At 41.4% G+C, this 16,826-nt stretch overlaps 1 protein-coding gene across 14 annotated transcripts in view; it reads left to right on the top strand.

Moving 5' to 3' along the window:
- RALGAPA1 (Ral GTPase activating protein catalytic subunit alpha 1) overlaps positions 1 to 16,826 on the top strand; it is a 302,589-nt gene that overhangs the window by 95,478 nt on the left and 190,285 nt on the right. For 9 of the 14 annotated variants that reach the window (XM_089680240.1, XM_089680239.1, XM_089680235.1 and 6 more), the window contains exons 11-17: positions 1,672 to 1,872; positions 4,007 to 4,138; positions 4,238 to 4,386; positions 5,556 to 5,685; positions 7,259 to 7,496; positions 10,239 to 10,400; positions 15,170 to 15,310. In XM_089680240.1, the coding sequence (XP_089536366.1) occupies positions 1,672 to 1,872; positions 4,007 to 4,138; positions 4,238 to 4,386; positions 5,556 to 5,685; positions 7,259 to 7,496; positions 10,239 to 10,400; positions 15,170 to 15,310 (1,153 nt within the window). The remainder of the gene's footprint in view (positions 1 to 1,671; positions 1,873 to 4,006; positions 4,139 to 4,237; positions 4,387 to 5,555; positions 5,686 to 7,258; positions 7,497 to 10,238; positions 10,401 to 15,169; positions 15,311 to 16,826) is intronic. The other 5 variants (XM_089680242.1, XM_089680241.1, XM_089680244.1 and 2 more) reach the window with 1 other exon arrangement.

Here is a 16,826-nt window from a genome sequence, read left to right as displayed (position 1 = left end):
TTGTTGTCTTCTCTGACAAAATCACTGCTGGCTGCAATGCAGACTGGGAGATGTACACTAGGTTTGGAAAAGTCAAATCTATAGTGCAATGTGACTTCTGCGCTACCCAAAATATCTAAAGTGTAAATGTGCTAGAAAACTGGTGAAAAACTTGTGATCAGGTGCAGCTCACATCAATGTGCGTTCCCACACTTAATACAAATTAAAATTAAAAAGATAAATGTGGCACTCCCTTCACATCTAAACTAAATCATAATAAATGAATGTAAGATAAACGCATGTGCTAATATATTAAATGGAACTACAACCCCAAGTCTTATATAATACAATAAATAGTAATTAATAAGTGACAGTAAAGCAATTAATTCATTTAATCTATATTAGCCACCTTCATGAAAATTGCGTGGCTAATATAGATTCAATGAATCACATATGGGAAGAAGATGCATGTGCTGCACCAATGAGGATTTGTTTGGACTGTCACAGATTGATTGAATTGAACTATTTGCTTTACTGTCACTTATTGATTACTGTTTATTGAATTATATTACACTTGGGGTTGTATTTCTATGTAATATATTAGCACATGCGCTTATGTTACATGCATGTATTATGATTTAGTTTAGGTCTGGAAAAGTATGCATTCTTCACATGAAGCAGCTGCAGAGTTGCCGCAAATGGACGCAGAGATACTACACTTGGAAATGAGAGAAAGTTGGCAGTTAGGAAGTGATCACAGCATAAAGTGGTATTTATTAAAATAAGGATCAAATGTTATTGTATTTATTGTCCTCCTATTGATCTCCTTTACACCAGAGAGAGGAAATTTAGAAAACAATCATATGAGAAAGTTGGAAAAAATGTCTGATCTGTTTATTTGATTTATTTTAATAATGCAAGCAGGACCATGGGAATTGTTAGTGAAATATGTTTAAAGTCCATACAAACTTTCTGTTAAAACCAGCTAAATGCCTTCAGCATGCATCAGCACTAAGCAGCGGTCTCTCTGCAGTAGTTTCACACCCCTTGCTGAGTCAGTATTACAGTGTTGCAATCAACAGGAAATGTGAGCTTTACTGCTAGAAATGCACTAGGTTAGATTAGACCAGGATGTGTCAGAATGCTGCTTCCACACAAAAAGCTGTGGTCCTTCACTGCATACTGACAGTAGACATGTTTTTATACAATGGCTGTGGTTGATATTTACAGAAATCAACCTGCAAGACTGATCACCATTTATTTGTCTTTTTAACACTGATTATCAAAGACGCAGTCAACATTTTGTCATGCAGAGCAGAAATTTGAATTGATCCTTGTTAGCATGTGTTTTACAAGCTGTTGTCATACCTTACTTTTAGGTTGGCCATAGAGGGATCGAATCTTAGCTAGTTCAGTAGGGATCAGCCGAGATTCGATCCTTCTATGGGCAGGTTGATTGTATCCAAATCGATCCATCGATCAACTTTTTGGTACAACCAACCTGTAGGCTTTTTAGCATGTGATTACTGCCCGTGGCTATATTCGCTGGGAGTAATCATTGTATTCTGCCAACCAGGAAGGCTCAGGAAGTGGAAGGCACAGTCAGTGTTGGAAGGAAAGAAAATCGATTAATCTGTGGCTTGCATTAGATGTAATATTGATATTGATAATTGTATTATATTTTTCTGACAGTCATTCTTGCTGCCAGTGTGTGAAGCAGCTGCCATGCGTAAGGTGCTAAAAGTTTATGAACAGTGGATAAAGCAGAAAGAGAAGCCTCTGTTCATGCAAGAACCAGAGAGGCCTTCTGAAACAGATGATGGGATTGTAATATCTGTTGAGCGCCAAGAAGATTCCCCTGCAACCTGTGAAAAGGGAAAGGAGAGAGAAGAGGTAAGAGACTATGTATAAGGGTGTAAATGTTTGCAGAACTGAGGAAAGTCAGATCTTCTCATTCAGATTATGCTCTCCATAACGTGCAGTAGTTTGCCGTCTTTAGCTTTGTATCCATGAGACAGTCTCCAAACTTTCTAAACAAAGGGCCGGATTACTGTCCTTACAAATTTAGAGGGGTCAGACTGCGGCCAGTGGGAGAAGAAAATGTCCTAGCGTCAGTGGGGCTAAACAATGCCACATCATTGATATTCGGAGGATGAATAGTGTCCCATCTTTGGTTTCAGTAGGAAAAATAGTGCCCCATCATTGTTGTCAATAGAAGGAATAGTGCCCCATCATTGGTGCCAATGAGAGGAATAGTGCCACATACATCGTTAGTATCAATGGAAGGAATAGTGCCCCATCATTGGTATCAATGGAAGGAAAAGTGCTCCATCGTTGGTATCAATAGGAGAAATTGTGCCCAGTCATTGGTATCAATGGGAAGAAAAGTGCCCCATCATTGGTATCGATGGGAGGAAAAGTGCTCCATCGTTGGTATCAATGGGAGGAATAGTGCCCCATTGTTAGTATCAATGGGAGGAATAGTGCCCCATTGTTAGTATCAATGGGAGGAATAGTGCCCCATTGTTAGTATCAATGGGAGGAATAGTGCCCCATTGGTATTATCAATAAAAGGAATAGTGCCCCGTTTTTGGTTTCAGTAGGAGGAATAGTACCCCATCATTGGTGTCAATGGGAGGAATAGTGCCCCATCATTGGTGTCAATGGGAGGAATAGTGCCCCATCATTGGTGTCAATGGGAGGAATAGTGCCCCATCATTGGTGTCAATGGAAGGAATAGTGCCCCATCATTGGTGTCAATGGGAGGAATAGTGCCCCATCATTGGGGTTAATGGGAGGAATAGTGCCCTATCATTGGGATCAATGGGAGAAATAGTGCCCCATCAATGGGAGAAATAGTGCCCCATCAATGGGAGAAATAGTGCCCCATCATTGGGGTCAATGGGAGAAATCGTGCCCCATCATTGGGATCAATGGGAGAAATAGTGCCCAATCATTGGGATCAATGGGAGAAATGGTGCCCCATCATTGGTTTCAGTAGGAGGAATAGTACCCCATTGTCGAAGTCAGTGGGAAAAACTATGCCACGCTGTTGCTTGCAGTGGGAGGAATAATGCCTCGAGGGCCTGATTAAAAGCAAGCAAAGGGCCGCATTTGGCCCCTGTGCCGCAGTTTGGAGATCACTGTTTTAGAGCATATGTACTCTAGTGGTCTAGGAATGCAGTTGCAGATATCCATTATTATTAATTCAGATGTTTATGGTGTAGCATATTATTCCTTCCCCCCCTTAAAGTTCTTTCAGCCTGCATGTATTTTTCTTCAATACCCACCTTTGCCATGATGTTAGTGCAGCTTGCTGCATTATTACACAGTGAAGGTATGTTTCCATCATAACAACCCCAGGGGGTGAGCAATGGCACCCTGCTTTCAGTCTTTCCTCGGTCCTCCAGGTTGAGTGACGATGGGTGTCATTCAGCCCTCAAGATCTTAGACACCTTGGTGGATAAAAGGGAGGGCAACTCCAGATTGAAGGTGAATATTGCGGTGTGAGCTGCTCATTACATTTTTTTGCAGCACTTTGAGTTGCAATTACCTTTGTGGGTGATTAGCTGTTGCTGCCCACACAGCTGATGCAGCAGCACAGGGATTTGAAAGCCCCACTCTTCCTTGTCTTTCCTTTGGACTTCCAGGACAGATTAGAGTAATTCTGATTGGTCATGGGCTGGCATTAGTCACCACTTTGACCAAATGGAATCAGTCTGATCCTTCCCAGAAGCCCTAAGAAAAGACAGGGAAGAAGAGCTGGGTTGTTCCACTGGAAGCATGGGCAGTAACCGTTAATTACCCACAGAGGTAAGTGCAATGGGGGTGGTGGGGAAAAAGGGTAAGGAGAACGTAGAGTGTTTAGTTCACCTTTTTTATTTTTTTTGTGAAAAGATGAACTTGTGCTTTATGCTATACTGATCTGAGTAGAGGAATCTTAATATATATTTTATTTTTATGGTTGTTTGTTGTTTATGGTGTTTTGGCTGGATCATTAAATCATCTCTTTGTGTGTTTTCTTTAGGATGGTTTGACAGTTCCCTCAGGACATGTGAGAACGTCCAGCTGGTCTAAGTGTCATCAAGAAGCCAGCAAGCTCTCGGAGGCAGATATCTTGGACAGAAAAGTAAAGGCTGGGGCTCAGGCTATATATCAGGTTGGTATATAGATTGTATCTTATGTCGGTCTCAGATTTTCCTATAATGTAAGTGGCATTGAACATAGGTCATCTGTTTTCCTTTTTCCTCCCTTATAGGTGTTCATTGTTAATGCTGCAAATATCATTTTGTTGGAGCCTGCAAATGACAACAAGATGATGTTAAATGAACATACAGACATGTGTAAAAGAGTGCTTAATATTTATCGCTACATGGTAGTACAAGTTTCCATGGATAAGAAGACCTGGTAATAAGAATTTTGTTGTTCAGATATGCACACATAATGACACCTGACATGAAACGGGGTGCTTTTTTTTCCCTTGTGTATATTTCACCATTCCAACATTTGTTTTTGACCCATGCTCCAGATAAGTTGGACATTCTTATCCCAAGAATTGTGATTTTCACAAAACTAGTGGTAACTCTCTCACATTTAATATCTGGATGTCTGGGGCTTTGTGGTATTATGTATGGAAATGATGGTTCTTAGTGTGTGGATGAATAATATCCAGTGACTGCCACTGTTTCTCCGTGGATGTGTCAAGGGCAAGTCTGATGAGAGGAAGGGAGTCTTAAAAAAAACAAAAAACTGCAATTTATAATCAAGTGCCAAGTCCATATAAAGTACAACAAATGTCACTCCTTTAGTGCTTCCAGTGCAAATACAATATAGTGACTTCCACCTGCCTCCTATAACCCCTCTGGGAATCAGGTCACACAAGCATATGGGTATTTCCACAATAGAGGATATATATTTAATTGTCAACTTACACATTGTGGAGTGCTTTTAATATGTCAATTCTCCCCCTCTCCCCCCCCCTCCTTCTCTCCTCCCCCTCCTTCTCTCCCCCCCCCTCCCCTCCTTCTCTCCCCCCCCTCCCCTCCCCTCCTTCTCTCCCCCCCCTCCCCTCCTTCTCTCCCCCCCTCCCCTCCTTCTCTCCCCCCCTCCCCTCCTGCTCCCCCCCCCTCCCCTCCTTCTCTCCCCCCCCTCCCCTCCTTCTCTCCCCCCCCTCCCCTCCTTCTCTCCCCCCCTCCCCTCCTTCTCTCCCCCCCTCCTTCTCCCCCCCCTCCTTCTCCCCCCCCCTCCTTCTCTCCCCCCCTCCTTCTTTCCCCCCCTCCTTCTTTCCCCCCCTCCTTCTTTCCCCCTCCTTCTATCCCCCACCTCTCCTTCTCCCCCTCGCTCTCTCTCTCCTCACCCCCTCTCTCTCCCTTGCTTACTCTCTCCCTCGCTCTCTCATTTAACTTTTAAATTTTGATGTGATGGCTCTGCTTTCTACCCTGCCATGCCATTCATATATGACATAAGCAAAGGAAAGCTATTTCTCATGAAAAGTGTGTTGCTAGCATTTACATTGCATTTTTAAATATTCAGTTGGCTTTTCCCATAAAGACATTAGTGCCTGACTTTTGTTTCAGGATGCAGCTGTTACTGGTCATGTTAAGGGTCACAGAGTCTGTGCTGAAGATCCCACCACAGGTTTTACAGCAGTACCAAGGCAGGAAAAATCAGATATTGGCTGGACGTCTGGCAGGACCTTTGTTTCAGGCATGTATTACTGGGCAGAGGGATTTTGAAAACTCCAAAAGCTGGTGAGATTTTGTAGGCTTAAGGCAAAGCTATACCCTCCTATTCCTTGCAGACAAGGAATCCTGCTATCTTAGCCTCTGTGTACTATTGGTGCAGCACATGTGATCAGTTATAGCACATGCATTTAATGGCTTGACATTTCAGTTGGGAGCTGACGTAAGTCAGAAAATTAAGTCCTGCTAGATCACTTCAGCCTGGCCCCTTTTGCTGGTATAGCTATGCAAAACATGAAAACAATCTAATTATGTGATGATTTTAAGCCAAAATGTATTCTGCTACATTTCTTTGCAAATAAAAAAAAAAATCCCAATACATGTAAATTAATTGGTTTACGTGAAAGTTATAGTGTTTACAAATGGAGGTATATATACTGGAATTTTTTTTTTTTATATACTGGTAATGGTGCCAATCAACGACATAGCAGGACTGCGATGGGCATTCTGACACTGGGGGGAACTATCTGCCAATGACACTAATACAGTGATCAGTGCTAATAAAAAGCACTGATACTATACTAATGACACTAGGCAGGAAGGGGTTAACATCTGGGGTGATCAAAGGGATAACTGTGTGCTGTTTTACTTTATGTGCTGTCTGTGTGTTTTACTAGGGAAACATACTGCTGCAGAGAAATACACAGCAGCATATTATTACTGGCAGGAGAGAGACCTGTGTTGTTTACACACAGGTCACTCCTTTGTCACTATTTCTCGGCGATCGCCGGTTGCCGGCAGAGAATCTCCGGCTGGAGAATCCTAAGGTTTTGGTAACATGTCTTCTACCAAAGAGGAGGATTTCTGATCCTCCATCTTTACCACTTTAGCAAAGGTCACATGACCAAACGTCTTTCCTTGTAGCCTAGTAGATTGGAAGGTAAACTGGAGCAGCACTTTCTCCACTTAAGTGTTTAAAGAAGAGCTATCACCAAAAGAAAAAAAATGCTAAGCATTCTCTCAATGACACCCGAGCCAAGCTTCCAACCTCCTGTGTTCAGAATGCAGCAGGCCAGCCCCTCAGTACAGGACCCAGAAGCAAGTGGAGAGCCAGTGGAGTAGCGGTATCTTCTTCAGTGATTTCCAGCTTTCAGGGGCATCGGTCAGGTATGCTATTTACATAGTTACATTGGTCCAAACTGAACCGATGTAACTACATGTGAAATATCAATACCTGGATTTCATCTTTAGCATTCCTAACATGAGTACATTGCCTTTGTTCCTCAAAACTGAGCTTTATGTACGAAGACCTTATCACGGTAAATTGAGAGATACTGTTGTTTGTATGCATTGGTATGTGTCCATTCACTGTAATCTTAAGTGAACAATAGTAATCATTTAAATTGTGATTATTTTTAAAAGTGAGATTGTGGCTTAAAAGTATTTCAGAGCCTCATTTAACCTGTCCTTGTTTTCATAGTTTTTACATCAGCACATAAATATACAAAAATAATCATCCGTCATAAATCCAGTAAGCTGTTTATTTGGTTATCCTAAAACCGCCTTCATTTAACATTTTCCTAATTATTATCTTTTAGACATTGATTGTGGCCTGGATCAAGTCAAGTCTTCATGTTAGTGTTTCTCGGGAGTTATGGGATGATTTACTGGCAGTAATGTCGTCTCTGACATACTGGGAGGAGCAAGCCACAGAATGGGCTCACACAATGGAAACGCTGACCAAAGTTTTGGCCAAGAATGTCTACCATCTTGATCTGAATGAGCTGCCACTGGACAAGTTGAGCGAGCAAAAGCAGAAGAAACACAAGGGCAAAGGTTTAATATGTGCACATAATCAGCATAATGCAAACAAGTGATGTGCATTATTGATAATATCCAGTCAGTGTCAGGTGGTATTAGTTTAACAAACCTAAAATACAAAGAACTTTTAACTAATAGGCTGCAGTGTTCTGTACCTCTTTAATTTTTGCAGAAAACTTGATATGAAATTTACTTATCTTATAGCTTTGTGCATTAAGCTTCATTTGTTATTGCATACTCCTTTTATTCTGCATTATCAAGCCCCAGGCACTCTGGAAAACAGCACTGCCCACTAATCTGTATTTCTTATATTACTTTGTAGCAGTAGTAGTTTATCTTTTAAAGGGGAAGTCCACTTTCATGGGGAAAAATATAGTGAGTAAAAACAGAATATTTTAGCATAGACAATTGCTACACACACCATACCGTAATTTACCATTATTAAAAATTACCTTTCCCTTTCAAATTGCAACCTGCTGTAATTTTCTATAAAGTCAATGCAGTAGGGCTCCTGAAGGCATTCCATACACCAGGCATAACTAAATGGCAGAATGGGATCCGGATGCGGGACCGAGTCACTGTCCCATCTGGACCCATGCAGTCCTGCCATTTAAGAGTCTTTTCTTCCCCCATCTGTCTCACAGTTATCCTCACAGAGCTGACAGCGGGAGGCAGGACAGTTCTGGATGGAGGGTGGGAGTTGCCCGAGGTTATTAACAAGCAGATGATTGGTTGCTAGGATGAAGGGCAGTCCTAGCAATCAGTCAATCACTGTCTGTCAATCACTGCCTGTGTAAGGTAGGCCAGTGGGTGGGGGAGCAAAGTTAAAGGGGCTAAAGACATTAGTGTGAAGGGGGGACTGAGGACAGTAATGTGGGGGGCTAAGGACTGTGGTGTGTGAGCACTGAGGACATTAAAGTGGGAGGGGCTAAGAACAGTAATGTGGGGGCTGAAGACTGTAACATAGAGAGGGGCTGATTACAGTAACATGGGGGAGGCTGAGGACAATAATGTGGGGGCTGGGGACAGTAACATGAAGGGGGGGGGTCTGGAAAAATGATGTGGGGGGATGATGTAAAAAGGGGCCGAGTACTCTTCAGTGAAAAATACTGTTGGGGGGGGGGTGATTTCAAGGAAGTGTGAGAACACTACTGTTAAAGGGGTGAAGGGGGGTGATGAAAAGCTGAGGACCCTCATCAAGAGGGATCTTGCTGTGAATGAGGAGGGGACTGTGATGTGCAGTGGGGATTGAGAACACTGATGTGAGAAAAGGTTCAGATCTGTACATGTGCATTTGGTGCACACGTTGTGGGTAGGTCAGCACTACCTGCTAGAAACCTGAAGAGGTCACCGACCCTTTTTTTTCCTCAAATTCGAACCGCGGCAACACGTGGTTTGGCACACACAAAAATGCACCACTGGGGTCTACATGAGATTCGGACCTCTGAAGTGGACAGAGTGAAGATAGTTGGACACATTGGAGTAAGGAGTTCCAGAGGATGGGAGCAGCTCTGGAGAAGTCCTGGAGGCAAGCATGGGAGGAGGTGTTGGGAGGAACACAAAAAATGATTTGGTTGGTATTTTGATATAAGTTTAGTGATGTAGTTGGGGGGGGGGGGGGGAGTTGTGGATGGCTTTGTAAATTGTTGTAAGGATCTTAAATTTATTTGGTTGGGTGAGTGGAAGCCAGTGGAGGGATTGGCAGAGAGGGGTGGCAGACTATAAACAGTTGGTAAGGTGGATGAACCTGGCAGCAGCATTCATGATTGGCTGAAGGAGGGATAGCCTATGTAAAGGTTAGCCAGTGAGGAAGGAGTTGCAGTAGTCAAGGCAGGAGATGACCAGGGTGTGAGTAAGAAGCTTTGTGGTGTCATTGGTTAGGAAGAGGTGTATCTTGGAGATGTGGAGGTTGAGGTGGCAAGCTTTGGACAGTGATTGGATGTGGGGCCGAAATGATAGTTCAATGTCCAGGATTGCACCTAGGCATGCGGGATGGTTTGATAGTTGAGCCGTTGATTTTTAGAAGTCAGGAGAAGGGGCGTGTAGGGAAGTGTAGGGAAGGAAATATAATGAGCTCCATTTTAGAAAGATTGATGTTCAGGAAGTGGTGTGACATCCATGCTGATATGTATGTTAGAAGATTAATGATACATAAGGAGACTAACGGAGTGAGCTGAGGGGTAGAGATAGATTTGGGTGTCATCAGCATAGAAATGGTATTGAAAGCCATGGGAGAGCAATCAAATGACCCAGGAAGGAGGAGGAGATTGAGAATAGGAGAGGTCCAAGAACAGAACCTTGGGAAACCCCAATGGAGAAAGGAGGAGTAGTGTAGCAGTTTGGCTGGATTTGAGCTTAACACCCCGGTCACATCGGGTGTGACTTGGCATGCGATTTGCATGCCATGCAACTTGCAAATCGAATACGAAGTCGCACCCTATTGTCCGCAATTAGAGCGGTCAAATCGGTGCGGTTCCGACTTTGTCGAGGCCGCACCGATTTCTAAAGTAGTACATGTACTACTTTTGGTGCGATTTCCATAGACATCTGTGTCAGATGTCTTGCAAATCGCACCTGAAATCAGCATCTCATCCAACTTTGAAATCGTGCGACTGTAAGTCCCACGATTTCAAAGTCGGGCTTGATGTGACCGGGGGTTAAAGGAAAAGAAACATCACTTTGGTGTATTAGCATAAGCTTGGTAATATGAATGCTTACTTTGTTTACTGTGCTCATCTTGTTTCTTTTTTTCTCTAGGAGGCAGCCATGAATTCCAGAAGGGATCTGTGGACAAGTCTTTTTCACGAGGGTGGAGTAGAGAGCAGCCTGGGCAGGCACCCATGCGCCAGCGCAGTGCCACCACCACAGGATCACCTGGCACTGAGAAAGCCAGGAGCATTGTGCGGCAGAAAACCATTGGTATGGCACTTGTACAACTTGTTTCATGACTCCATTGCTCATATCAATCCATGCCCTCCTTGGGTGCCTGATTTACTATCTTCTGCTGAAATGCTAGTTTAGATGTTGAAAATCTTGCTATAATGTATATGTGCAGTTCACAAGTGTTAGTATGTATTTTAAAAGCTAGTGTATATCACTGTTCTGAATTAAAAAGAAAAAACGATATATTATGATGGCTGAGCTTTAGAGCTCAGTAGCCAGTGTGGGCTAGACAAATGAAGCAACAGAATTGGAACCTAATGGGAGCAGCTATTCTCCAACACATGTGTTTTACAGTGATTTACCTTTCCAGATCTACAATTTGACACATAGATCAAGTAATGGCTGCTTCCATCAGAGCCTGAGTACATGGATGTTTAACTTTCTCAGAGAATCCTTCTGAACAGTGCAAAATGTCCGCACTACATAGGTTTAGAACCTATGGTGAATATTACAGCTCATAGCTTCTAATAAATGAAAGGTTTACTTCTATAGTTGTGGTTATCTTTGATAACTGTGTTTGGACCAGTGCTTGGCAAGTACAGCAGATAGCTAAGACTAGAAAGATGCTGTGTGGAGGGCAGCTGTCATCATATGCCCCCACTTCATGTGATGGACACTACTAGGAAATAAATTGTGCTGTCTTCATAGTCATTCAGTTCCTGTCAAATCTCACTGAGTATTTGGGTTCTAATCATAGTGATGTGCCTCTCACTGTCTTTTGAAATGTGTTCGCATAACATACTTAATAGTCCTTTTTTAGAAGTTCTGGAAACTGTCAATGAGGAAACAATATAATACACAGTGACAAAGACCACAAGTGAACAAGCTGAGGAAATCTTAGTGCTTTATCTATGTAGATGTTTATTAAGCACTGTGTTCAGAATGGCTAGTAGTAACTTCAATTGTCTCTTAAAACCTATGAGAATAAAAATACTAAACAAGCAGCAAGCTCTAATAGTTGACTTACAGTTTGCGAAGGAGCTTCTTTATTTCTTCATTTGCTGCTGTTGACAAAAACACGACAAGCCACATTCCTCAATGTAGTGCTTGGGGTCTGAGTGATTTATCTCCAGACCTGAACATTGTGAGGGGGTCATACATTTGAATAAGCAGGTAGCAACCATCTGTAAGTTGGTGGGATAGGAAATGGCTGCAAAGAAGGTGCAGTAGACGACCAGCACCGAGATGCAACAAAGTATGGAAATATTTTATTTAAAAACAATTAAATGAATACACAGTGCTTCAGCAAACTAAATGCTGTTCAGTTAGGGAGTAAATCTATTGTACCCTCAGTGTTCTCCAAGCAACACATGTGGGACAAATATGAAGGTTAAGCATTGTGTACTGACTGTTTATGCTGTCAGATTACATTTTTTCATAGCAACAAAGTTAGCAGACATTTACAGTAGAAGATTGAAGGTTAAATTTACTTTTACTGAAGAGGAGTCACACACCATACACTGCACTAGCAGCACCATAATGCTCACAGCGACTAGAGATTATTGGTAAGAATGGCCACATGACCCGTGAACATTTCCTCCTCCTTTCAGGGTGTCATTTCAGAATAAAAGGGCTCAGGAGAGAGTTTTCATGATGAGCGCAGTCATGTGACCACACTAACCAATGTCTGCTCGCTTTTGTGACCATCATGATGTTACAAGCTCTGGGGCTGCTTGTGGACAGATCATCTTCTATAAAAGTAAACTTACCTTTTACCTAGAATCTGACTGGCTGCTATCATTTGTTTTCCTTTTCACTTTTTTTTGTACAAATAAGCCCCTTATGTGTCATGCACCTGTCAGGTGATACCATTTCACAGATTCACAAGGTTGTTCCTAGTAAAAGTAATCATCTTTGTATAGGAATAGAAAATACACTATATGAGCAAACGTCCGTGGACACCGTCCCATCACACCTCTGAGCTTGTTAAATAATCCATTCCAAAACCTTGGCCATTAATATGGAGTCTGTTCACCTTTTGCTGCTATAACAACATCCAGGCCTTTGGGAACACTTTCTTTTGCAAGTGTTTTATTAGTTTTGAAGCATACAAATAATGTATTTCAAACAATACAGCAGTAGATTCCAGGTAATTAAAAGAATGTTACATGTATACGTATATTGGGCTGTAGGTTGATATAAGGAGTTAGACTTTAGGGGAGGGAGGAATGAATGGGAATTTAGTATTAAATATCACCAGGGTATAGAATTGGCCCTGGAGTACTGCATATTAGTCTATAACCAAGAGGCATGAGGTTTCCCCTAGGTTCTGTGATTTGTATGATGAGGTTAGGCTGTGTGTTTGAGTGAATTGATAATAGAGTATATGAGAATTATTAGTAAGGAAAATTTGAGTGCGGTGGATGGTGTTACAAAACAATAAGAAGGAATAGACAAGGGTAAAGGAGAGAAGAATGAAAAATGGAGAGGTTTTAGGGAGAAACTGGAAAGGTGTGAGAGCTAGAAAGTCACTATATACTGTAAATAGATGGATAATAATTGGGCATGATGATGAAGGGGCCACGATAACATTATTCAAAGTTTCCAAACCTTGAAAGAAATCTGTGCGTTGTATTATTTGTGATTAATTCCTCATTTATTACTCTGTATATTTGGGTTTTATTTTGAAAAAATGTAGGTAGGGGGTCTTCTATGCTTTTGCAATGGTCATTTTAGTGGCAGTGAAGATGCACGGGATGAATATTTTTCCCTTGGTGGAAATGTCTGCTGTAGGTTTATTGAGTAGTGCTTAGTAAGGCTTTCTATAAGATTCTGGAGTATGTCTGTTGGAATTTGTGCCCAGCCAGCCCAAAGTACTTTGGTGAGATTAGGTACTGATACTGGACAAGAAGACTTGGCTCACAATGGGTTTTCCAGTTCATCCCAAAGGTTATCAGTAGGGTTGCAGCCAGAGATCTGTGCAGGCCAATTCAAGTTGGTCGACTCAAAACTTGACAAGCCCTGTTTTTATGGACTGGACCTAGCTTTGTGTAGAGGGGTACAGTCATACTGAAACAGAAAATGGCCTTCCCCAAACTGTTGCTTCAAAGCTGGAAGAGCGCAGATGTATGTCTTGTATGCTTAGCATTAGCAGTACCCTCCACAGAAAACACCTGAACTCAGAAGTTTGGAGAGATACTCACATACATTTGGTTATATAGTGTATTTATCATTGATAAAAAATAAATTTTACATAGTAACAAAGGCATTTACAATTGTCACTGCTCCTAAAGACAGAATAGCAGCAGATAGCATAGCATGGATATTTTGATACATTTACTAAACCTGGTTTAGCTGTTGACCTTAGCATCCAATCTTGTCATCTTTGGAAAAGTTAAACACAAAAATCTTCTGTTTGCAATGCATAACACTTTTCCAAGAAATAACTCTAGCTTTCATCAATGATCTACCTAGGCTTGCATTTTTCAAACACAAAAGAAGATGTTGTGAGGCTTATGAAAAAAAGTGTTTAGTGTTTTACAGCAGCCATCAGGATTCTAGCCCTCTAGTGCAAATTAAAAAATCAGACTTAAGACTTAGTCGCCATGGGCAGCAGTTAAGTATGTCATGCTGGTCCCCTGGCCTCACTCCTTAATCGTTGGGTCAGACCTTTGGACCTTCACACCTGTTCTTGGTCAGTGACTAGGTAATGTAGTCAGGGAGCTAGCAAAAGTCCCTTATCGGGAAGCACCCCACATACTGATTTAAAAAACACCTCAGTGAAAGGCATAAACAATATTGAAAGAAAAAATCTTACACCTGGCTTCTGCAGGTGAGCCCAGGAAAGGGCATTGTCACCGGGCTTTCTCACAGAATCTTACCTTACACCCAGCTTCTGTGTGCTAGTCTAGGAAAAGGTGATATCACTGGGCCTTCTCATGGCTTGTTACCTTACACCCAGATATAGCAGGAGGGTGATGTCACTAGACCTTCTCATGGGAATCTGGGTAAATTGGGGATCCTGAATCACCTGACAATTTGTGCGTGCACTTCACTGGAGTGTTGTCTTGTGAGTTTTGTGATCCTCATCTCTCAATCCAGTAACATCACCTATGTCTTTCACTGAGTATTTTTTTTTTGAATTAGAAGGCACTGGACTTCAAGATAAGGAGACGTAGTGTTTGAATGCTAGGTCAGCAATAAGAAAGCTGTCCTTTGCAACACACATTTCTGTTATGACGGAAGCCCTTTAACCTGTGCAGAAAAGATTGGAATAAGGTTGACTGCAGTTTGCAGCGCTTCCCTTTTCCTTTCATTAATATTTTCTGCAGAGCTAATTTGTTAGGTGCAGTGTAGAGCATGAGATGACATGTGTCTCACACACACTTATATAAGTTATTCTGTAAAATGTTCTGTCAATTTATATGGATTTGTGAAGATTTCACAAACCTTAGATGTTACAAATTTCCAAATACAAACCCCTAGAGTTTAGCACATTTGTTCTTCCCCAAATACCACATTTGCTTTATTTGTACGTGTGTGTTGTGCTTCAGTGTGATATTGCTGTTTGAGGTACATCTGTTCTTTTTATGTTTTGCCTGTGTCCTTGCTCAGCTGTTGATTTATGATCTGTAACGTCACCTCCACATACTGTGCATCTTGTACGGAGCACACACTCTCTACTTGCATATTGTCACTTTCTGCCTGCTTCTTGTGGTTTTGCTGCACTCATCAGTCACTTCTCTTTCCTCTCCGGTCCCTTTTCTCCCCGATCTCTCCTGTCTTTCTGTCTTCTTTTTTTAAAGCCATGAGAAGCCGATCCATTGGGGACAGTGCCCTGCCATCCGCCTCTATCCGCAGCGCTAAAAGTGCACCTGTCCTGATCCATCCTTCCAAACCCCTTCTGCCTGATATTGTTCTCACTCTGCTTTCCGATGAGCTGTCAGGTAGTGGCACCTCTGTCTGCGCACATACCCACTGTCTGCAGCCCCTTTAATTACACTGGATACAGATGACTGTTAGGGTGGAATCTCTTCTCTTAACTCCTCACTATTGTGCACGTTCCCTAATTACTTGTTCTAATGGCTGCAGCTCAGAAATCCTTATTTGTACAAAAATATTTCTAATAGATGGGCTTTGGTTGTGGTTCAGATGTCTAAGCAGCTCTTAGACTTTTTTTGGGGTATTTTTATATCACTTTGGAACTTACACTATGGAATAGATTAAAGTTACCTGCTACAAACATAGGCTATTTAAATTTTGTATAATATGGAAAGAGAACTGTGCAGGGGATATCTTTGGTGAAAAGGACTGGTAGATCTGAAGTTATAGGCAGTTGAACCTGTATGTAAATCTCTACTTGTTTCAAAAGGTAAAGCTTGGTCCCACACTTACCGCCTCCTTGGGGCCCTTCTTTGGTTAACGATGCTGCCGATAACATTGAAGAACCAAAATAGGAAGGCATGGTTGGAGAAGGGCCAAGCTTATCTTGTACAGAAAAAGGTTTTGCTTAAAGTTCCAGGTGTAGCTTTGAATCTGTAGATGATTGACAGAATCTGTAGATAATTTCTGCTTCATGTAATTTTGCATCATATAATCTGTTTGAGTATCCCAAGTTTGAGACTCATTTACAGTTCTAATTTCTTTGTTTTCATTAAAAAGCAGTTCATTATCTTAATGACACATCATCACTACCAAATTTATATTTAAAAGCATTTTTAAAATGTATTTATACTCAATCTTTACATTATGTGAATAGAAGACTTTTCATTTTACTTACTGAAGTTATTTTACAGCCCCGTATTATGTTATTTTAGGGGCCCTTCATATTACATGTAGATAAGATAAAAAGAAAATTATCCGGCAACAAAACTGCAATAAAAACTCCTTTGGTTGGATGGAGTATTTGGATTCTCTTTTGGGAAAGTCCTTGTACTTCATTACCAAATGTATGTGAAATAAGACATCTGAACTACAACCTGACAAGCTTTTTGCAATTGTGTTATATTATGATATTATATAAGGAGTTTTTCTGAGTTAACCATGCTTGGGAATGTATCACCTAATAGCTCTCTGCACTATTTAGAATGTTGTGTAGGCACTAATATTTTGATGTTTGTTCTGTTGATCCATAACTTTTGTATTCCAGCATTTACAACTGAGTTCTGGCTGTATAATTTTTCTGTTAATTCTCACTGGTTTGCATTGATTTCTACAGTATGTAAAAAATGTATAGTCCACTCTTCTAGTCAAGTTATTTTTTTCTGACTTCTAATCATTAGTCGTTCATAACTACAGGAAGTACACATTCTGAGCCACAAATTTTTTCTTTTTGCTCGTTTGGTTTCCTGTTTTAATTACTCCCATAAACCTCCCATGTTGGTAGTTGCAAACCTTTGCCCTGTTAGTATTTCAGCTGGCTCAAAGTGTAAAGTAAATTGAGTTGCTGATGTGGCTCGTCTC

This window comes from Staurois parvus, unplaced genomic scaffold (assembly GCF_062004578.1).
Source record: "Staurois parvus isolate SC_StPar_1 unplaced genomic scaffold, SC_StPar_1.0 ptg000237l, whole genome shotgun sequence".
Classification (NCBI taxonomy): Eukaryota; Metazoa; Chordata; class Amphibia; order Anura; family Ranidae; genus Staurois; species Staurois parvus.
The sequence above is the reverse complement of the archived record's forward strand: the minus strand, read 5'-3'. Positions and strand labels throughout refer to the sequence as shown.